The 23,606-nt window shown below is 40.6% G+C and overlaps 1 protein-coding gene across 2 annotated transcripts in view; it reads right to left on the reverse strand.

Annotated features, from left to right (window-relative positions):
* Nucleotides 1–6,978: 6,978 nt before the first annotated feature.
* trim44 (tripartite motif containing 44) overlaps nucleotides 6,979–23,606 on the reverse strand; it is a 57,014-nt gene continuing 40,386 nt past the window's right edge. For both annotated transcript variants that reach the window (XR_009206538.1, XM_058408336.1), the window contains one exon: nucleotides 6,979–7,934. Coding sequence is in view for 1 of the 2 variants with exons in the window: in XM_058408336.1 (XP_058264319.1) it covers nucleotides 7,853–7,934 (82 nt within the window). In the remaining variant the exon portion in view is untranslated. The remainder of the gene's footprint in view (nucleotides 7,935–23,606) is intronic.

A 23,606-nucleotide genomic window follows, 5' to 3' on the forward strand; every position in this document is an offset into this window, starting at 1 on the left:
GGTAGGCTGCTTGCCATCATTGATGCTGTATTCTTGGTCCAAGTGAATCTGTTCTGTCAAAAGATGATGCAGAGACTGATCATAAAAGCCCATTACTACTGCTGCATACAAAGAAAGGCTGGAAATGACCAACTTTACACATCAGCAGAGTGATGTACCCTTACTTTTGGGTACGCTTTGGGTGCTGGGGTGTTAATGTGTCTCCTGTGGGATCTATTCATGTATATGTATATGTAGCCATTCTACAGCTGACTGAATGCAGTGTTGTCTGAATGCTCTGAGAATGCCAGGCCTATTACAAAGGCAGGTATCAGTAGAGGGCATGCACCTTGAGGAATTAACCCAGCGCAAGTTTTCTCACTGCAAAGAACAGTAAGAACATATGCCTTCAGCAAGAGAGACCTAAAGAAAAGATGGAAAAACAAGGCTTGGCATCGGCATATCAATATCCATCCATCCATCCATCCATCGTCTATACCCGCTAATTCCTAATTAGGGTCACGGGGGTCTGCTGGAGCCTATCCCAGCACACATACGGTGAAAGGCAGGGGTACACCCTGGACAGGTCACCAGTCCATCACAGGGCCATATCAATATCCTTGAAATGCAATCTGTATGGCTAGTGCTGCAACATTTTAAAGAAACTGAGTGGGTCACACTGAAAACACTACAGTATTGTTTTACATCCTTCATCAAGAGATTACAAAGTTAAGGGCCTTGCTCAGAGACCCAACGGTGGCAGCTTGATGGTGTTCGGGCTTGAACCCCGATCTTCCGTTCAATGATCCAGAGCCTTAACCACTTGAGCTACCACCAGCGTATTGGTACAGCGTCATCTTTATTGGAATCACTACTTTGCATTGCATGCTTTCTAACAATGATGATGTCCCCAGATCTACAGTTTCAAGACAAATGGTTACAATAGAGGATGATTGCTCAGAACTATGATTTCACTTTAATGAAAATGTAAAGGAATGCTTCACTGGAAAGAGGACCTGCATGCAGAATATCGTACTGGTCGACTTGTGTTTGTTTCAGTGTGTGGTTTAAATTAAAACCAGAACCAGTGCTATATGATGATCTTTATATTCATAAAGTTGTGATTACCGGCAGGAGACCAACAATCTCTCTAGGCAAGAAAAACCTGGCAGGTGGCACTATGATGATGTCATCATATGTCTGTTCGTGATATTGTTAGCACATTTTGCTGCACCACAGGAGGCTCTAGCATGCATACCCACACACACACACATCAACACCTGTCAGCAAAAATAAAGGGTGTTGCTTTTGCACCATATGAACTGGATGGAATGGATGAAAATTGGTTACAATTCTTTTATAAATATATAGCAGAGCAAAAGCTCTTGGAATGACTCATTCGACACGATCAACCTTGTGTCATTTCTGTTGAGGTCAGGCTGTATGGGGGCAGAGGTACAGGTGGCTGCTGCTGCGATAGTGAAAAATATATGACCCCCTTTAGATATAAAGTGGCAGGTTACTGCAAATCAACATCTGTCTGACTTCTTCTTTCACAGGTGATGCTGAAGGTCAAAGTAAGTGGCGAAAAAAATACACAGCGGCGGAAAACATTGGCACGAATCAGGACTGTGGTTTTCAGATCAGCAGAGAGAAGTGACTTTGATCCAGAGGGATCAAGAAAGCTGGCTACTGCTGGATCGATTGAATGAAGGCACTTGGCCAGATTGGGAAAACCGAGTGTTGCAACAGTGGACTATCTATCCCCCCTTTACTTGTCAGCTGAATCAGTGAAATGTTTCAGTAACTGTCCAAACGAGCTGGGGGCTAATGCTTTCTAATTATTTCCTTAATTATAGGCACTTCATCTCTCCAAGTAGCAAACATCAGCAACCAGCACCTGGATAAAATGTCAGAAATCACTGACTGGATTGAAAAGTTACCCAAAAGTTCATCATTCACAAAGGTTAAAGAAATATACAGAGGTTGCAAAGGTCTTGAGAGAGCTCTTTGCTTTTAGCCATCATGAGATGTGTCTTGTGTGACACATTGGTAATGAGACCCATTGTTATAGGTCATCATTTGGGACTGAATAAGCTGATATTAATTTGCACTGGCAAGGGATAGGATTGCTTTCTATGCTTTTGGATTGCTGGTGTCTTGGCTTTCCATGCCTTTTTGCACCTCCCATTCTTCGTGTGTTCAATACCCCCCCCATGTCATTTCACATTATTACACATAGTTTATGGACATCTATGAGTTGATTTCTTTGCATGTGTGGGTTGCATCTGGATTGGATTACATCTGGTGTAAATGTCATGTCAATAGCACCTTTAGAAATACATTTACTGAGCAAAATGGTGACATGTTCAATACTTATTTTACCGGCTGTTCAAAGGAAACATTGCTCATTTCCACAACACACTGTGCTACATCAACTGTATACTAAATAAAAATAGAACAGAGTGAAAATGTATTTTTACAGTAGTTCTTCAAAAAGATTGTCTCAAAGCAGCTTTTCAGACTTCAATGCCATAACCCCTAGTGAGCAAGCTGAGAGAAATGGAAAAAAACTCCCTAAGATGAAGCTAAGTGAAAGAAACCTAAGAAAGAACAAAGCCTCGGCAGGGGGAGCCCATCTGGGCAATTCTCTCTGGCAAGCACTGTGAATTGTGAGCTATTTATAAATCAGATAGTCTAGGAATTTGACTTTATGAAGAATGTTTAATAGTCAAAAACTAGGAAATTAATATGATATCTATATAAAGATGATGGTGGATGTATCTCCTAGGTCAGGGGTGTCCAGTCTCATCCAGAAAGGGCCAGCATGGGTGCAGGGTTTCATTCCAACCATGCAGAGGCTATGCCAAAGTCAACTGATTAAACAGGAGGAATTAGGTGTGGCTGTTGCTTTTTGGCATGAACACCTACACCTACACTTACACCAGCCCTTTTGCAGATACTCTTAGAGACCCTTTTCCTGTGTAAAGGAGTATATTAAGAGTATAGAAAGAAAATGATGGCTGTTGGTTCTGTACCAAGAAAACTACTGATGGATATGGGGGGAGTGGGTGCTCTTGGGACTCATATGTGTTGGTCCTTGTTTGCAATACTAGAAGATTTGAGCTTCAGTAAGTTAGCAATAGAAGTTTATGGCCCCTGGGATAGCTGGTGTGGGAGCTTGTTGACCGCAGAACGGTAGAGGTAGGGGATTATCAACCATAGGCTGGCAGGAATATGAGCTTGTGGACCTTGGGATGGAAAAAAATAGGTTTGTGCACAATGGGATGGCAGGAATAGAAGCTTGTGGTTTTATTAATCATGTGGTCCCTAATATGGCAGTGTTATGAACTTGTGGTCCCTAGGATGGCAGAGGTAGGAGCTTGTGGTCCTTTGGTGGGCAGAGGTAGGAGCTTGTGGTTACTATGATGGTCCATACTATGGTCATGGATGGACCTTGGGATGGAAAGAATAGACATTTCTGCACATTAGGATGGCAGAAATAGTAGCTTATGACCCTAGGGTATCAGGGGTAGGATCTTTTGCACCTTAGAATGGCAAAGGTAGAAGCATGTGGTCCTTTACATAGCAGGGGTAGAAGTTTGTGGTCCCTAGGATAGCAAAGGAGATACTGGAGGACTATATGGTAGAAGAAGGAGCTTGATGGCCTAATGATGACAGAAGTATGTGCTTGTCGCCTTTGAGATGGCGGAGGTGGGAGCTTTTGCAAGCCGGGATGACATGGGTAGGAGCTTGAGAATCTCAGCAAGGTAAGATTAGGAGCCTGTGTGCAGATTAGGAATGTAGAAGCTCAGTGTGGCAGGAGTAGGAGCTTAAGGGACTCAGGATGGCAGGAATATACCTTTCACTGCTCTGAATATCCTTATTATACTGCTGCCTGATTTCTGGTTAAGCTAGAGGATAAAATGCAGCTATGAAGGTATAGCCTCACTGGACAGCTCATCTCACAGCCGAAGAACAGAATACTCAGGTGAACAACTTAGCACACACTAAAAAATGAAGAAAATCAGTTATATCCCACCATTGATATGATTTTCTTAAAAATTGGTGATGAATACAAGATAGGAAAAGAGCTCTGACTCTGATCTCGTTCACTGCTGAATATTTGCATGGGGTATCGACATAGTGCATGAAATACATCTAATAAATCACGTTTACATGTTAAATGCACAACCTTTTTAATAAACAACCGCAAACATTTACCTTAACGCAATGACACACTCGTTTTGAAAACACACACACTTGTGTAATGAATGTGGGGACAGGAAATGACCACACTGTATATTAAAAAGTTAAGAGAGAGATCTCACCTTGTTCTGTGCTGACATGAAGGTAATAAATTTGTTTTATTTACCTTTATGATCTTTTATGTGTTCATGATAGACACATGTTCAGAATGATTCATTTATATGGGTGAACCTAGAGAGAGAGAGAGAGAGAGAGAGAGAGAGAGAGAGAGAGTAAGAGAGACTGTGAGTTCTTTTTGGTAGCAGATCTCATATCTCAGAGGGAGCGGGTGTGCATACCTGTCTGTTTTGATCAGTCCTGTGTTTGATTTATAATGTTTTGCAGATGGCACTGCTGCTTGGAAAGCCAAGGCTGGCACAGGCAGCAGAGACAGAGGGAGGAGGAAGTGTATGACTGGCAGACCCTGATCTGCCAGACAGCTCAAGTCTGACAACCAGAGATGGATTTCAGCTTCGTCCTGCTTCAGTACAGCAGTAGCTAATCTGTCAGAGTTCTAAGGTGCCCAAATGTACCAGTCAGTCCTGACAGGAGCCCATTGCTGCTCTGCTCTGCTCACTTCCCCAACATCAGATACACTTCACACACAGCTCTGGGAAAAGGGTAACGCCTGATGTCTAATTAGATTTGGATTCAAATAGTTATTTTATTGTGTATATATATATATATATATATATTCATGAGCATAAATGGTCTGCTGGCATTGTTGTGAAAAGTTGTAGTACCATTAACGATAATTGAGTCTCTTGTTTCTAGCATGGGGAGTTTAAAGGCTACTCATATAGGGAGAATCTGATTATGTTTAACAGAATTCTATTTGTGTCTATTGTCTATATGTGTGTGTGTGTGTGTGTGTGAGAGAGAGAGAGAGAGAGAGAGAGAGTGCAGGAGTGAGAGAGGAAGAAAAAGAGAGATTTTGTGTATAATGTAAGCAGATCTGCAAGTAGGGAATGTAGAGGTCTCTTTCTATTTGCGTCAGATGCATACACACATATACAGCTGTTACTCCAGGGGGTAAAATGCAGACGAGCCGATTCACAGAAAGTCCCGTTCTTTTTCGGGGAAAATGATTTTCGTATTCTCAAAAAATCCAGCTCGTCATTAACGAGATAAACAACTTCAAGCTGGACATACTTCACACGCCGTTCACAATGGGTTTCTAATTATGCTTCATAATTGTTTCGCTAAACATTAAAAGGTGTAACCGGCGTTGTTTCCGTGCGGGTTGAAAAGTCTTTTGATTCATTTACTAAAAACAAGGAACAAACATTACTCTGCATATTTATTTAATGGAACAGAGAAACAAAAGGTTAATTTATACTCGACTATAAAGTGCTGCTGCATGTTACACCCACCTCACGTAACTAATTTAATCACACAACCCACAAAGCAATTAATTGTTGTCAACACAAACATTATCTGTTGTCCTCCAGAGCAGGAGATGTGTGTGGTGGCGGGAAAAAAAAAACAACAAACAGATGAGCTCGGAAAGCAGGGGTAATTGATTGTATTAAAAACGGGTAGTAAATTAGATCAGGCCCTCTTCCTTTTTATTTTTTGCGCTTCCCTGCACTAACAAGCGTTGTGTTTTCCACCAGATTTGTTGTCATTAGTGTCGAGGGTGCGACGGTGATTGAGGCGTCTTGGATGATGACATAATGAGTGTGTGCTGAGCTGTGCCTCGATTCGACAGCGTTAAATCCGTCGCTATTCTCCTTTTGTCTTGTAATGTGACTTAAAATCAATGATGGCATGGGGGTGAAGGAGGCATGGCGAAAAGAGCAGAGAAAGTGTGGGGAACTGGCTGTACTACCAGAGTTAACAATCAATGGGAGCAGAATAAAAAGGGCCATTAAAGCCCATTATTTCTATAAAGGCAGACAGCGGCCTGAACGCAGGGGCTGATTTTGCTGTTGCTCTTTATATCTGTGGCCAAGATTAGATTAACGTTGCCTTAATACACGTGCGCTGGTGCTGGTCCAAGGTGTTGCTGCAGAGCGATGCAGTACAATGAAACACAGTGAGAGCAGGTGACATACGTGTCAGTACAGCATAGTGAATAAATGTGTGTGTGGGGTCTATTCAGTAGAATCAGTCGTTTTTACTCCATAAGTAATTTGAGTTCATTAATCACTCATAATGTCCGAGTTGGCACACAGAAAAAATATTATTCTGTCTTTCTTGTAGAACTGATATAAACAGTGACAGAATGCAAACGTCTAGCCGTGTAAACAATGTTACATACAACCCATAATCCATTATCCAGTCCATCCATAATCCATTTACTGTCACCTAATGGTTTTCTGGCTAACAATAATACATGTTGAACTCAATGAGGATAGCTTTATATACATACACACACATCATGGCATATTGAGGCTTAATAGGATTTTGGAAATAAGCCATTTAGAGTCTTTTTCTAAAATCATGATGCTGTACTGAACTTAAATGGAACAGCCTGGTTGTCCACTACTATAAATCATACTGTAAATGCAGTTTCCAGAACAATTTACAGTTTATTATGTTGTGTGTACTTGCATTTGTGTGTTTATATACAGTTCATATGTATGTATCCCCTACATCCTGATGAATCCACATCCTAGGAGTTTTACAATGGAAGTATTTGGTCTTTACAAATGATTAATGGAATTAAAGGCATCTCATAATTTGTTGTGAAGATGATAACAACCCGTTTTGCTACAAGTGAGACGAAGACATTTCGTATTAAATATATATATTTTTTTACTTGATTTTTCTCTCTCTTTTCTGTTTCTCTTGCATCGAACTCACCAAACTGATGTTGGTTTTTAAGGCATGTTGCAGTGTTAAATCTATACATGGCCAACAACAGATAACAATTTCCAACCTTTCTTACCCTCTAACAGATTTTATGGCTCCTGGAAGGCTCTGATCATCAGGAGATTGCAGGGTTTGACTCATGACAGTGCCACAGCGAGAGAGCTAAACTGTGTGTGCTCTTTGGGTGGGAGGGATAGCATTAGTCTCTCCCATGTCGTTCAGAGAGGCCAATCATGGGCATATGTGAACTCGTATCTGAGGGCAGTTAACACTTTCCTCTGAGCGTGTTGCGCTGCCCCGTGATGCATGAGCAGGCGAAACGATGCAGTGTCTGGCTTCACATGACTCTGAGGAAGCACGTGTTAGTCCCTGGGTGGTAGCCGTCACATAGCTGGTAGGCGGGAATAGAAATACAAACAAACAGAGAGGAAATGGGGTAAAGCTAAAACAGAATGAATGCTACCTAGGTTGGGTATTCATATTCCACAAATCCAGCACTATAATCATAAAGTGAAGGCAAATTGGAATCAGTTTACATTCCCGTCTTCCATTTCGAGTACTTCAGCTGCAAATCCTCAGCCTGGTGTCTGACTGGTTTTGAAGACTCTCTCTGATTGCAATCAACTCCATTCAATTCCTCCTCCTCTTCAGAAGAAGACAAGCAGCAAAGACGGAAGAGAAAAAGGCAACAATCCAAGCAGAAAGTCGATACTGGAAGGAAGTTTCAGTAGCTAGAAAGACAGACAGTCCACTCAAATGTTCCAGTTCATTACAATAAGGCAGAAGATTGCAGACTTTACTCATGCTGTTATGGAGCATGGCCCATGGATGAGTCTTCTCCATCTCCATAGTCTCTAGGATCCTGAGGGTCTCGTTGCTGAGCAGGTAGTCTATAAGACAGAGGCATAAAGAGAAATATTTTAGACCTTATGTAATGATTGTTACAGTGAACTAATTATAGTTTCATAGTGCTCCATTATACAGGAGACTGCAAAAGACCACTAATTAAAAAATGTATATACAGTTTTAATCAGCTGCAAAGCCTCGGAGCATTTCGACCTACACTAGACATCCATTCATAGACACATCAAGAGACTTGCCTAACACAGATTCATAACACACTCTGTCTGAACAGGTTCAATACAATGGGGCATGTAGTAAGAGTTGTTGTTGTTGTTGCTGTTCTTTTGGTTGCTCTGTGTTCAGGGTGGCCACAGAGGATCACCTGTCTGCATATTTGATTTGGTATAGGTTTTACGCCGGATTCCCTTCCTGATGCAACCCTTCCATTTTATCCGGGCTCGGGACCGGCGCTGAGATTTAACCCCTCTGTGGCTGGGTTAGTTCCCTGCCCAGGAAGTGAACCAGGACGGTGGCGGTGAGAGCTGGACCACCAGGGGACCATCCATTCATTTGTAGTAATAAAGCAAAACACACTAAATGTCTTGCTGCAAAAGACGTCGACTTTTGGTTCTTGCATTTAAAAAATAATTCCATTCCATGATCTAAAATCCTAAAGAAAACTAACATTCATATATTCCAAAGTATTCTATATTAACTCCTTATACTTTTAACTCTATTCAGTTTAAATATATATATATTTCTTTTTTAAGAAAATGGACAGTCATTTCCATCCATGTCATACTGTGTATGATTGTGTATGTGACAAAATGTGAATTTGACTTCTTGCATAAAATATTTCTAGCAAATTTCTTATGTAAAAACGCCAACAGTATATAAAGGTGTTTATTCAGTCACATAAACTCAAACTGCAGGATCGTACAGTAGATTCCAAACCTTTGAGTCCATACATTAAAAAGAAGAAAAACAAAAACATAAGCAAAAAAGATCAGCTGACACAAATACCTGCAAAAGTGCAAAAGTTTGCATTCCTAATGGTTTTTAATTGAGAATAGCAGTTGACTGCCATTATCCATTCTTCCCTACACATGGCTGGAGTGAACCTTGGAGCCTTTTCCAGGGAATTCATGACACAAGGCAGGGTGCCAACCCATCACAGGGCACAGACCCTCACACACACCCATGCCCTAGGGAAAATCTAGAGATGCCAACCAGCCTGCATTTCTTTGGACTGGGGGAGGAAACCAGAGTACCCAGAAGAAACCTGTGAAACATTCCCACACATGGTAGAGGCAGGAATTGAACCACAAACCCTGGAGGGGGAAGGCACCTCCTGCTAATAACTAATCCACCATGCTCCCAAGTGATAAATGATTTTAGTAGTGCACCTAAGCTAGCATCACTACCGGGCAATCTTCCTACAGCTCTTTGGCCTTCTGTTTCTTGAAACATTCTTTCTTGCCATTATCACAATCCACCCCCTTTAACCCTCCTCCTTTGCTGTGATGAAGTGATGTGATGTGCTGAAAGTGCCTGGCTGATTATCAAAGCCTCTAATCAGAGCAGACAATCTTAAAATTTCTCTTATTTAGCGTCCAAAAGATTCCATTCTTACGGAAAGCATCTGGAATGCAGTGTTTTGATGAAATTGCAGAGCTCTAGAGAGATCTGTAGTGTCCCTCCCCTGTACAAGGCTCAAAGTCAGATACAGGCATCTCTCTCCTCCCTTCTCACCCTCTCACTATCCCTTCAACCAGACACTAATTATATCCTACCATGACCAAACTGACAAACACCCCAGGCTCTGTTTCCTCACACTGCTCTATTTTTCTCCTGCACTCTTCCTCCCAGCATTACCGCGCTCTCTAGCCCACATTCAGCGCCCCTCTTGTCCTACTCAGCTTTGCTGTATTTGCATTTTTTGCTGAGACACTTGTGGCAGTTTGTGTATGTCATATTCTAGTATCAGTATCTAAGAAAGTGTGTTCTCATGTCCTTGTGATTTCAGCAATATTTCTTTGTTTTAGTATAGTATTATATTAGTTTAGGACTATTATTACATGTGCCACCCCTGGTGGTCCAGGGGCAGGATTTCATGCTCTCACTGCCATGGCTTGGGTTAGATTTCCAGGCAGGGAACCAACCCAGCCACTGAGGGGTTAACTCTCAGTGCCGGTCCCGAGCCTGGATAAAATGGGAGGGTTGTGTCAGGAAGGGCATCCGGCGTAAAACCTGTGCCAAATCAAAATATGCGGATCGGGTGATCCTCTGTGGCGACCCTGAACAGAGGGTCTTGCTTCATACCCCATTGTATTAAACCTGTTCAGATAGAATGGGTTATGAATCAGTGTTTTTGCAAGTCTCTTAAGGTGGAAATAAAATCTAAACAATAGGATGCTGACTCAAAATCAGCTTTGCAAATTTTACAGTACTGTTTGGATAAAGAACCATCACGTTGACCTTACTTAGTTCATAAGCAGCAGATTTAACAGATGCTGAAAAACTGAAACCAAGGAATCCCCTTGTAGATTGTGTGCTAGTGTTTGAAACGTTTTGTTTTGGTTATTTCTGCATTATTTAGAGGCTTAAACTTTTATTATAACCTCGACTCAGCCTGAAAATCCTAACCCGTCTTACCACACTGGACTCTGTTTGAATATGTAAGCAGATTTTCATATTCAGCTCACAGTACTATCGATCTGTTTTGTGCAGAAGGATAGATTCTTGGCATTCAGTGTCCATTCACCCCTTTTCTAGTTCTTGGTCTGGTATAGCAGCAGGATCTTTTAATGAAGAAGGTAGTGTGCATGGTTTAGAGTTAACAATAGTCAAAGAAATCAGATCCAGCTCGTTCTTCACATAAGTGAGTTGTAGTGCCCGGATCTTCTGTTCTTCTCCATCAAAATGTCAAAATGTTATTTTACTGACCACTTCTCAGACCAGTGGAGAACAGTGGCAAAACCAGTAGCAGGAATGTATTGTACTGTACTACACTACTGAGTATGTGCACTACAGCCAGACGAGTTTTACTTTCCAGACTGAATTTATATCCATTGTGAAATGAATAACTTGTATATCATCCTCTGGTGGGGGGAAAAGAGAAAAAAAAAAAAAACAGATCACAGACAGACTTTACCCAGAGGGATGAGGTTGAGAGTTAAAGACAGAGAGTGATACATGGAAGAATTTTTTCTGTCTTGGATAACACAATATTTGGAGAGACAGCAGTCTTGGGCCTGACCAGAAGCAGCTTTTTAGCATGCATGACTTCTTCATGTATTCACTTTAATGTATTCAGTGCATTAATAAAGGTCAATCATGCCCTTTTTCCACGTCCAGATGGCTGAGGGACCTTGAGTGGAATAACTTCGATGGAGATAACCGGGTACTGTGCAGTTTCAGGGTAATGAGGCGTAACGGACAGTTCTGGTAGACATGCTCAGTGAAGGGGAAGAGGGTCAGGGGAGGCTGTGGCGTCTCTAATTTACCTCATTTCTAATCACTAGGTAAATGTGAAATATCCTGTCAGAATGTATTACTGGCTTGCCCTGTTGAAATAGAGGCTACAGAGAAATGTTCAACATTTCTGGTCTATTTAATTCCCTCTTCTGTCTCTCCTCAAGGTCCAGTGTAATTCCTGCTTTTACTCTTTTACAGGCTGGACTTGATACGGCCTTCGTATTTTCCTCAATGTCCAGCAGAAACCGCTGCAATGACACAAAAATAAAGATAACAGCTCTTGTTCAGTTCTATAGAAGCAAGCGCAGATCTTATTTCTCGGAACGAAGAAGGAACGGATTTCATGAATTAATCACAAAAGTGGCGATTTAAGTGCAAATGGTCAATCAGCTTCATTTGTGTGGAAATAAGCTCCTACCCACCAGTCTCTTATTTACATGTCATATGCATATGAGACGTGCCAACTTATCCCAAACACATCTCATTTACATGAAAGACACCCTAATTTATGCAGGCGTTGTGACAGAGGAAAGGAAAGCAATAAAAAGGAAAGCATTCAACCCACCACAGTTATTAAATATCTGAGGAAATAAGTTAATAGCGAGGGGAAATGCATATATTTCAGAGAAGCTGTGTCAGAGGTGCTCGTGTCGGAGTGTTGGAAATCATAAGAAATTGCCTTTTTCAAAAGCCTCAATGAATAAAAGCTGAGCACATAATGAAATCTTGAAATAAATTTTCTGTGCTCTAATTAAACTGTAATAAAGGATATCACGTAAGTGTGTGCAGATTATGGGATAGTATCCCCTTTACCCAGCACCAAAGGCCAGAATTAGGTAGACAAAAAATAAGAATAATAATAATAAAATAAAATCAACTCTTCAACAGAAAATTTCATCTTCATAACTTGTATTTCATTCATTTTCAAAATGCAGAAGGTCAGAATTATTTAAAGCTTTTTCAATGAATAATACCAAAATTTCCATCTTAACAAATAACGAAATCCTTATTTCACATAAATAAATCATCAGAAAGAAATAAATCATTGAAATTCAGACTTAATTAATGTCCTAAAAAAAAGCCATGATATCCAAGCGCCTTTGATCAGCTCTCCTGCCTCATAAGACAGAGTCAGAGTTTCAAACCTCTTTTATATAAATGCACCTATTATTAAGCTAATCAGATAGATAGATAGATAGATAGATAGATAGATAGATAGATAGATAGATAGATAGATAGATAGATAGATAGATAGATAGATAGATAGACAGACCGATAGACCGACAGACAAACAGACAGACAGACAGACAGACAGACAGACAGATAGATAGATAGATAGACAAACAGACAGACCGTCAGACAGACCGTCAGACAGATAGATAGATAGATAGATAGATAGATAGATAGATAGATAGATAGATAGATAGATAGATAGACAAACAGACAGACCGTCAGACAGACCGTCAGACAGATAGATAGATAGATAGATAGATAGATAGATAGATAGATAGATAGATAGATAGATAGACAAACAGACAGACCGTCAGACAGACCGTCAGACAGACAGACAGACAGACAGACAGACAGATAGATAGATAGATAGATAGATAGATAGATAGATAGATAGATAGATAGATAGATAGATAGATAGATAGATAGATAGATAGATAGATAGATAGATAGATAGATAGATAGATAGACACTGCTCAGGGGCCCAGGGACCTGGGATTTGAGCCCACAACCTTCCGATCAGTAGTCCAGCACCTTACCCACTAAGCTTCCACATCCCCTGTGCATGTAAATACACTAGATTTATGATCAGATTTGACTGTACTACAGCTGTAATGAATAAAAGCCGATGTCGCTCTACTGTTCCGTTCTGTTCCCTGAACACACTCCAGTCTGAAGAAGTGTGTGAATGCTACCTGATTAGAGCTTGTGAAAAAAGGCTGAATGTGGGCAAAACCATATGCAGCACGGGTTTAGATTAGTCACAACAATCATTATGACTAATCAAATATTTTCCGTTCGCATTTCCTAACAGCAGCTATGGCACCTTGATGAGCTCTAGTGCAGCTACTTACTGCTGATCAGAGGCAACATATGTCTCTGATGATGAACCAGGGTGGTCCAGATTAGAGCAAGCTGGTCCTGCAAATGACTGGTCACTAATCAGAGCAGATACCTAATGGTTGCTGATACAGCCCTGAGGTAGTCTCACATAGCTAGACTTCATTGACAGTGGAAGATAGACAGATAGATAGATAGACAGATAGATAGACAGATAGATAGATAGATAGATAGATAGATAGATAGATAGATAGATAGATAGATAGATAGATAGATAGATAGATAGATAGATAGATAGATTTATTGATCTGATAGATACTTTATTGATCTGATATAATAATAATAGTTAAAAAAGAAGAATTTATAATTACAAGGTTACCAATATAGTCATGTAGCTTAAAGTCGGACTTGCTCCAAGGTGGAGTAGAACGACAGAATGACCTTTTGCTATAGTGGTTCAGGATTAGAAAGTTAGAAAAAAAAAAACCTTCACAAGAACGTGTTTATATAAGACATTCTCTGATGAAGTTTCCCATGTTCTCGCCATTGGTTTACTCCAAGTTCTCCAGTTTCCTCCCACCTCCCAAAAACATCCCTTTAGGTGAACTGACAACTCTATATTACCCCTAGGTCTGATTGAATGTCTGCAATGTCCCATTCTACTAAATTCTTGCCTCATGTCCAGTGTTCCTGATATAGGCTTTGACACCACTGTAATCCTGACCAAGATAAAGTGAATAGAAGGTGGTTAATGGTGTGGGGAATGTTTTCTTGGCAAACTTTGGGCCCATTAATTCCAATCAATCATCGCCTGAATGCCACAGCCTATTTGAGTTTTGTTGCTGAACATGTGCATCCCACAATCTTCTAATGGCTACTTCCCGCATGATAATTTACAATGTCACTAAGCAAACGTCGACTCAGACTGGTATCATGAACGATGACAATGAGTTCAGAGTTCTTCAGTGGGCTTCAGTCACTGGATCTGAATTCAATACCAAACACTTGGGGGATGTGGTAGAACGGGAGATTCGCAACATCTGCAGGAATTATGCAATGCAATGATAGCACCATGGACCAGAATCTCAAAGAGATATTTCAACATCTTGTGGGATCAATCACATGAAGAATTGAGGCTGTTCAGCACTAGCCCTCAACTGCTCAGTTCTAAGTGAGATACACTGGATAAGGACCGTAAATGTAAATGCATGTAAATAAAATTCAATTGAAAGTCATCACACATACGGTACATAAGGATTAGTCATTCAATAAGGGCAAATGTGTTTAAGCTGAACTACAATTGTGCAGAGTAAGAAATTAGAAAAAAAGAGATGGGCCAGGACATGTAGTAAGCTTAAAAATAATCTGAAGGGATCAGTAATCAGTTCTAGGTTGACTTAGTAGTCTGAAACAGAAAAGCTATGTGAGGCATGATGGGTAATTTGACAAATCTGAGTGAGTTAATCGCTGTTGTTCTTCACCGATCTCACTCTCTCTCTCTCTCTCTCTCTCTCTGCTTCATATAATTTCCTTCGTTTATGTGGCAAGCCTTCGCTGGAGGTCTGTAATTTAGATTTCATCTAACGTGTTACAGCAGCTGGGAGGCCCAGAGCAGTCCCCAGACTCTGAGCCTGATTGTGTTGCTGAGGCTCAGAGTTTCAGCAGGTGATCGCTAGCAGGAGAAAAAGGAGTACACAAAAAAAAGCTCCCAGAAATGTATAACAAATGCAGAGGAAGTACTTTGCATACAGAGGAAATGGATTCTGCAAAGCTGATGTAATCTAAAGTAGAAGGCAGTGCAAATGGCAATAATAAGATGCAGTTTTCTAGAGAAGGGAAAAGAACGGTCTGCAAGATCAGAGATTAGATTAAAAAAAAAAAAAAAAGTAGTGTCTTTAGTCCAAGATTCAGTCTGCTGAATAATTTACAACACAAACTGTTCTTGGACTGCTGCCCACATTCACTCTGATCTATTACCAAGTTCAGCTTCATCTCCCCCAGCTTTAAAAGCAGTGACCCAGCATAATCCATGACCTTAATGGCACGTAGTGTGCACTGGACTTGACAATGTAGGCTTTCTGATTCATATCACCACATCTGTCCAGTCTGTTTCAAGCCGAACACATTTATAGGTGTGAATTCGTGTCATTCTCTATACGCTCGCTGCAGGCTTGGAGACGGGTGGAGCGAAGAAAAAGTGACAGATTAATATAACCAGAAAAGCAGGTCTCCTGAAAAAACAACACCACGCCACATCGTCTACATCTGAGGAGGCTGATATCTCACGCAGCCTCTCATCTCCGGCTGACATAATTCCCTCTGCGTCCCTCGCTCACAATCCGGCAAGGATGAGTTTGACACGAATGCAGGAGCACAAAAAGGGGAGACAAAGAAATGGAAAAGGTATGAGAGAGACGTATCGAGTTAAAATAATGAAAACAAGCAAATGACGAAATAAAGAAGGGGGAAAAAAAAATGATCACAAAAGTGGACAGTAATCCAGGCTCACAGCTGTTAAATGGAGTTAAAGGAATAATTCAATGTAATGTAATTCAAATGAAATCGATCAGCCAAGAAATGTGTCTGGCATTTGACTCTTTAGATTTGCATTTGAAGTATGCAGTAGAGGCTAAGATAGCTCACAAGTAATGGAACACTCACAGCAAATCCTCCACATAAATACAAGGAACTGTATCATCACATAATTCCCTGCTTTATGGCTCCTGAAGCCTTCCTGAAGCCTCAGTGTAAGGAGATTGCGATTTCTGACCTCAAGTGATCTCGTCGCCATCCAGAGTCTGACTCTTCTGTCTGGTTGTGAGGGACGGCGTTACTCTCCCTCCCCTGTCTATCAGGTGATGTGATGCTGATGTATGAAGAAGAGGGCAAAAAAGTTTTTCCTCTCTGTCTGTACACTATGGTTCATCAAGCGCAGCAGATGAAATGCTTGCCTTTAAACGTCTTGGAGGAATTAGTCTTCACTCTGCTGTTAACTAACAACATCACTGTCTTATGATGAAACCAAACTGTGCTGCATCCTAAACTGCAACTAGAAGGCTTAAGCACAACCAAATTATTAGGAACACCACTCTAAAACTGGATAACCTTCCAGAAGCTTTTCAGTTCATAACTCCTGTAAAGAGTGTTTGTGTTGTTGATCCCTTCCTGCCATTCTGAACAACTCTTCGTCTATTCTTCATTAACAAGTTCTGTCCATTCACAGATTTACTGTGTTTTTGTATTTTTTCCCCCCACACAGCATTCTCTAGTGTGAAGTCTACACAAGGAAACTGTTACATATCTAAATCCCATGAGATCAGCAGTTTCTAAAATGCTCAAACCAGCCTGTCTGGCTCTAAAAACCATGCTACGGTCATAGAGCTCAATTATCCCTTAATCTAATTAATAACAGACCCTCTTGACCCAGGCCTGCATGCATTTATGCACTGAGCTGCTGTCTCATGATACCCTGATTAGATATTTACATGAATTAAACAGATACAATAACAATAAATTGGTATATATATATATATATATATATATAAATAAGATATATTATTATATATATATAAATAAGAACTGTGTGGATTTTGGGTGGACGCTCCAATTCTTCTTACCTACATTAACCACGTAGAAGCAGTGCAAGAGACACTGAATATAAATTGTCTGACTTATCACATATGTAAAGGCCTATATTTCTTTATAATCACATTAAAACGATCTGTAACCTGTTACAACATGATACCATTTACACTATTTTTGGTGTCATCTGAATAAATGTAGTTAACTGATGTCTAATGTTAAGGCAAAAAATACATTCACACACTTTAAAGAAATCCAAACATTTTCTAGGTATGTGGAAGGGGGCAGAAGGCAGAGGATGTTGTGTCGGGGTATCTCTCAAGCAGGAAAAAAGGAGAAATGTGATTAGTAGATTATGTGAGAAGCCTTTATAATCCCCACACATACATTACAGCACTGTGGAATTCTTCTCTTCGCATGTCCCATCTGAAGAAAAGTTGGAGTCAGAGAACAGGGGCAGCTATGGAGCAGAGAGGGTTAAGAGCCTTGCTCAACTGCCCAACAGTGCCAGCTTGGGGCTTGAACCATGACCATGTGATCAACACCCCAGTCTCTTAACCACTTAAACCGCCTCTGGATGAAGGGTACCAGGACGTCAGTCAACAATTGGAGAGTTCACAATACTTACTGATTATTATTATTATTATTATTATTATTATTCAGCAGAAGCCTTTGTTTCTATATTTCTAAGTGATAACATGAAGCTCTGATGTTCAAATGCAGACCTCCTAGGGTTGCAAGAAGTAAAACTGTTGTCTGTACAGTGATCTATCTTAGGAAGCACGTTGTGACACACTCTGCAGCGCATGATGGAGAAAATTACAACAGAGACAACTAGTTTTGTTGAGCTACTGTTATAAGTGACAGCTGGTGTTGTTCTCCAACTCATCAGCTTGTCAAAAACACAGAGAACAGACAGCAGGGATATATTACAGGAATATAGTTTGAGCTATGAAAGTTGTAAATGCTCCAGTTTGGGTAGGAACAGGTTAAAGAAATGATTGCAAGCAAACTGCTTTGAAATATTCCAGACAGTTTTGGGCCTCGAAATAATAAATGACACCTTCATATTCATTGAGCTGTTTCGGCTTCTCTCCTGACAGCCGCTTTTAAATCCGCGTGTAGCAATTTCACACCTGCGCTGTGCAATAATTAGCACAGAACTGCATTATTTGCAGATAAGATGGACATGTGATGTGAAGCAATTCACCAAACAATCACTAACATTTTTCTGTGTTACATGTCTGTGGAAATAAAAAAAAAAAAAAAAAAAAAAAGCAATACAGATAACACCAAAGCCCAAAGCAGTCAATCTTACAAAGGCTCATTTAGCAAGTTTACAATCCCTGTTGTTGCCACTGGGGTAATCAAGGAATCAATTTCGGAGTGAGTCGGCCGCTTGTGTCGAGCCCTGATAATGAATAGATCATTAATTACAGCGTGAACTGAAAAATAGGACTGAATGCTTCACAAATGGGTGCAGGCTGTATAGAATCGTTGTGTGAGCTCATCGAACCGGAGTCACGTGGTTCATCCCCCTGAAGACCTTTTTAAATCAAGATGTGCGGCGCAATAAACAATTATGCTGCCCTTATAGAACACATTGCTGCTGCCACCTGTTGCTTTTTGCTTGCCTTGTAGTTACTCCGGAGTCATTAAAGTCCAATTAAAGAGCAATTAGCCTATACTTCAGTGAATGTTTGAATGTGGATGGTAAGAAGCGTGGGATCGCACAGGATCAGAGACGTGCCTCTGCTGGGATGCCGAGAACGTGGTTTGATTAGCTCACTTCCTACTTCAGTGCCTTGCATCAGTATTTACCCCCTGTGAACTTTTCCATATTTTGGAATGTTACAACCGGGAAATGGACTTCATTTTGATCATACATCATAAACTACACAAAATAGCCCAGAATATTGAAGTGAGGAGACAAACCAATAAAATTATTTATAAACAGAAAATTGTTGCTGCTTGTGTAAGTATTGACCCCCTGTTCCAGATTCAGAAGCCACATATTTAGTTAGAATGGCTATAAATTAAACCTGTTCCAGAAAGATCCCAGGCTCTGCTAGAGAACACACCTAAACAAATCATGACAACTGAGGAGTTACACTATACTGCCAAAAGTTTTGGGACACCTCTCCAAATCACTGAATTCAGTTGTTTTTCACTTGTTGGACTTGGCCCCTTAGTTCCAGTGAAAGGAACTCTTAATGTTTCAGCATACCAAGACATTTTGGACAATTTCATGCTCCCAACTTTGTGGGAACAGTTTGGGGATGACCCCTTCCTGTTCCAACATGACTGTGCACCAGTCCATAAAGACATGGATGAGTGAGTGTGGTGTGGAGGAACTTGACTGGTCTGCACAGAATTCTGACCTCAACCCGATAGAACACCTTTGGGATGAATTAGAGTGGAGACTGTGAGCCAGGCCTTCTCATCCAACATCAGTGCCTGTCCTCACAAATGCACTTCTAGAGGAATGGTCAAAAATTCCCATAAACACACTCCTAAGCCTTGTGGAAAGCCTTCCCAGAGGAGTTGAAGCTGTTATAGCTGCAAAAGGCCGGGCCAACTCCATATTACTTTCATGTGCATGTAAAGGCAGAACGTTTAGTGTATCTATGTGCAGAAGTTCACATCAATATATTTATTCCCAGCACTATATGTGCTCTCTAAGGTGATGAAAAATATGAACACGCAGCACCTAAGCAGAAAATAAGCACAGGGCTAATCTGAGAGTGATGGGTTACATGGTGTTCTGACTTGGATTCAGCAGAGGAATGCTCTCTACATTAATCCTGCTGACTGAATATTCCGACTTTCATGTTTCAAGTCTCCGAAAATAGAAAATATGTTTGTAACAATATTAAAGCGACTCTCTTATCAGAAAATCGACAGAAATACCCTCATCAAAATGCGCAGTGCCTAATGGGGTACTCGGACACAATGATGATCTGGCATCAGAGCAGATCTGAGAACATCCGGTCCTGGCTTTGAGAGCTTGCCTTGAACTGTGTCCTAATGATGGCCTCTCAAAATACTTTTTCCCTTCCCAGCTACTCTGAGAAAAGCTCAAACAAAGACTGTATGATGGAGAGGAAAAGGAGTAGATTACATAATGCTGAGGTTTCCAATTTAGTTGTCAAAGATCCCCAGTCAATACGCATTTCTGCAAATGGTTTACTTTTTGCTAACTCCCAGCATACCTGAGTCAGGTAATGATGACGGTAAATTTGGACTCGCTGCCTGACGGTCCTTAAGGACGCCGCTGAAGACATGAGAAAATATAGGAGGGGTTCTGATTCAGCATAAATGTAGGTATGAGGGTGTGACGGCACATCGGTTGACGCTGGTATCACAGTGACTGTAACTCTTCCACCTACACTATCGCTTGTTTTCCTGAAGGAAGTCGTGATCGTTTTCCGGATTTAGCTCCTCAGCTTAGTTACATGTAGCGACTCCAACAGCTTCAGCGTTCTCTACTGAACAACAGAAGAGTAGTGAGACATGGAAAACACTGATATATTTATAATATATAACATATATATGTTATATATTATATATATATTAATATATAATAACTAATATTATATTATATAATTAGCTAATATTAGTATTAGCTAAATAAGATTAGGTCAGCTTACTTACATTAGGTTTTCTAACTAACATGAGCTAATGTGAGCTTGTTCTAACATCAGGTTAGCTAACTAATATCACATTAGGTTAGATTATAATTACATTATGTTAGCTAACTAACAGTAGCTAGCTAACAAACATCAAGTTAGGTATCTTACATTAGTATATCTTGCTTACTTTAGGTTAGCTAACTAATATTAGCTTAGCTTCACACATTATGTTAGCTAACTAACAATAGCTTAGCTTACTTATATTAGGTTAGCTAACTAACATCAAGTTAGGTAACTTACATTAGGTTAGCTAAGTATCATTTTATCATAGCTATCATTAACTAACTAGAGTTAGCTTGTTCTAACATTAAATTAAGTTGTGTTAATTACATTAGGTTAGCTAATATAACATTAGTACAGGAAGGCTTGGACTGCGTCACAACACACCACTAATATTAGTGCTGGACTAGTGGTTATGTTTGCTAACTGACTCGCTAACCGCTAATAAGCCAGCATGCACCGGGTGAACAGAGGTCTTGTCAGATCTCTGCTGTTCATTGCTAACGCTACCCGAGTCAGCCAGCTAACCTGCTCAGCTTGCTTGTCTGGACGCAAACCTCAGCGTGTAGCAGGGCGTCTTTAATCATCCGCGTATCAGACGTGATGTTTTGAAGCTGTTGCATTTCGGATCTGATCCGCTTCACTCTGCTGAGCTGCTATCAGGAGCTTCTACTGAATTATGTTCATTTCATGCTGTTATCAAATGGAAACCAATTACAAATCTAAAAGGACTTCATTTAAATGTGACATTTATGTTGTAATTTTCAGGGACACTTTCTAGCCTTCCGGCTACGGCGGTTATTATTCAGCGCAGGCTGCAGCTTTAAGAGTGCAATAAGGGAGGCACTGTGGCTTGTACAGTCCAATGGAGCCTAGCTAAAGTCTGTCAGTCTCCGTCAGAGGCTCCTCGACTAATACACTTTTATGTGCACTGATGCATCTTTTAAAACATTTGTCATAAAAGCCAGCCAAATCCTGGAGGTAATAATCCTCGATCCTACATCTCATCATCGCTTGAGGCAAGAGCCAAATCTGTCGGAGGGGGAGAAATGCCAAATATTGCCTGTCTGGTCACGCACTATTCCCTCGACTGCTTCATTACGACTTTGAGGAAGCAAGGCTGGCTTTCAGTCAAAATGAACAAAACGGCTCCTGAGTAAGCATGTAAACAGCTCGGGCTTGTAACTCACAGCAGACAGACAGGTAACAACAGGTATGCAGAAAGGAAGTGTGAGGAAGGATAGATTAGAGATAATACAGATGCAGTAGATCAAGTCATAGCTTTGTAAAAAGGAGCAAACAAAGGAAATGCTCATGTCTGTGCGAGTAGGCAGAGGATACAATGCTTAATAACTTTAATAACTCTCTCTCTTTCTCTCTCTCTCTCTCTGTAATTACATGCTGCCTGCCTGTGTGTCCTTTGATCCCATTTAAGGTCTGGTGTATTTGTATGTGAGCTTCTTCTAGCTGAATACTGATGGGAATGTAGGTGGTGCCCAGGAGCTCAGGCATCCCATAAATCATGGCTGCGATGGTGGCGTGTGGAGAGGAGTGATGTTAAATTAAGCATGTACATGACACTGCTCACATCTCTAGACGATGAAACGTGCAGCATCTTCTTGACGGGGTGCGACAGGATTATTTCCCAGAGGAAACCTGGATTCCTGCTTTACTTTATTGTGTATTATGAGTGCTTTTCTATTCCTGATTGTGTGTGTGGAGATGTAGGCCATCTTTTTAAGCAAGTGTGTTATGGTGTGTAAAGCACTGAAGCAGGAATATGTACATGATGAAGTGAGCTAGTCTTGATTGTTTTTCTTTCTGCCTCATCTCAGGCATGTCACAAAGAGAGAGAAAATATACATACATATACATATACATACATACACACACACACACACACACACAGACAGACACACACACATTATATATATATATACACATTTTTCTGTGAATAAGGAATGAATCCAACATCAGTTTGGTTTCATCACTAAAAAATTGCTGTCCTGGTTTGTGGTCTTGAGTATGCCATCCTTTCATCACTACGCTAATTGGTGGTATGGATTGCAGCAGGCAGCTTTGCCGCCTCACAGCTGCAGGGTTCCCAGTTCGATCTTGAGCTCGTCTTACTGTCTGTGTTGCGTTTGTCTGCATGGATCTCCTGTGTGTGTGTGTGCGCGCATGGGTTTCCTCCAGGTTCTACCTTCCAAGCACAGGCAGACAGGAAGACTGGCTACACAAAATTAACCCTAGGTGTGAATGTGTGTATATGTGTGTGTATTCATTCACAGTTCCCCGAGATTCACTGGCATCCAGTCCAGAGTGTATTCCCACCTCATGTCGAGCATTCCCAGGATATTCTCAGGATCCACCCTGACCCGGATAATGCACTTATTGCAGATGAATGACTAGATAATAATAATAATAATAATAATAATAATAATAATAATAATAATAATAGCCTTTATTTCCAGAAGCTATACACTGAAATAAATAGGGTAAGTAATAACGTCAAGTGTCTAAACTGGAGCTCTGCTGCTAATAATAAAACAAATTAACTGGCAGGGTTACAACTGACATGTCAGGAAGAACGCGGTGTGAATGAAAACCAAGAGGTGCCGAATATCTGAAAGAAATTAGAGAGAGAAGGAAACACGGTAAAGGAACGCGTTATTAGAGAATATTTTAATTCGGGTTTATTCTTTTTTTTAAACCATTTTACACATTTTTGGTACTCTGTGAATCTGACATTTTAGATGTCTTGGAGCTACACTATATTGCCAATAGTTTGGGGACACCTCTCCAAATCATTGAATTCAGGTGTTGTTTTTCAGGGGTTTGGCTCGGCCCCTTAGTTCCAGTGAAAAGAACTGTTAATGCTTCAGCATACCAAGATAT

Source organism: Hemibagrus wyckioides, linkage group LG14, assembly GCF_019097595.1.
Source record: "Hemibagrus wyckioides isolate EC202008001 linkage group LG14, SWU_Hwy_1.0, whole genome shotgun sequence".
Taxonomy (NCBI): domain Eukaryota; kingdom Metazoa; phylum Chordata; class Actinopteri; order Siluriformes; family Bagridae; genus Hemibagrus; species Hemibagrus wyckioides.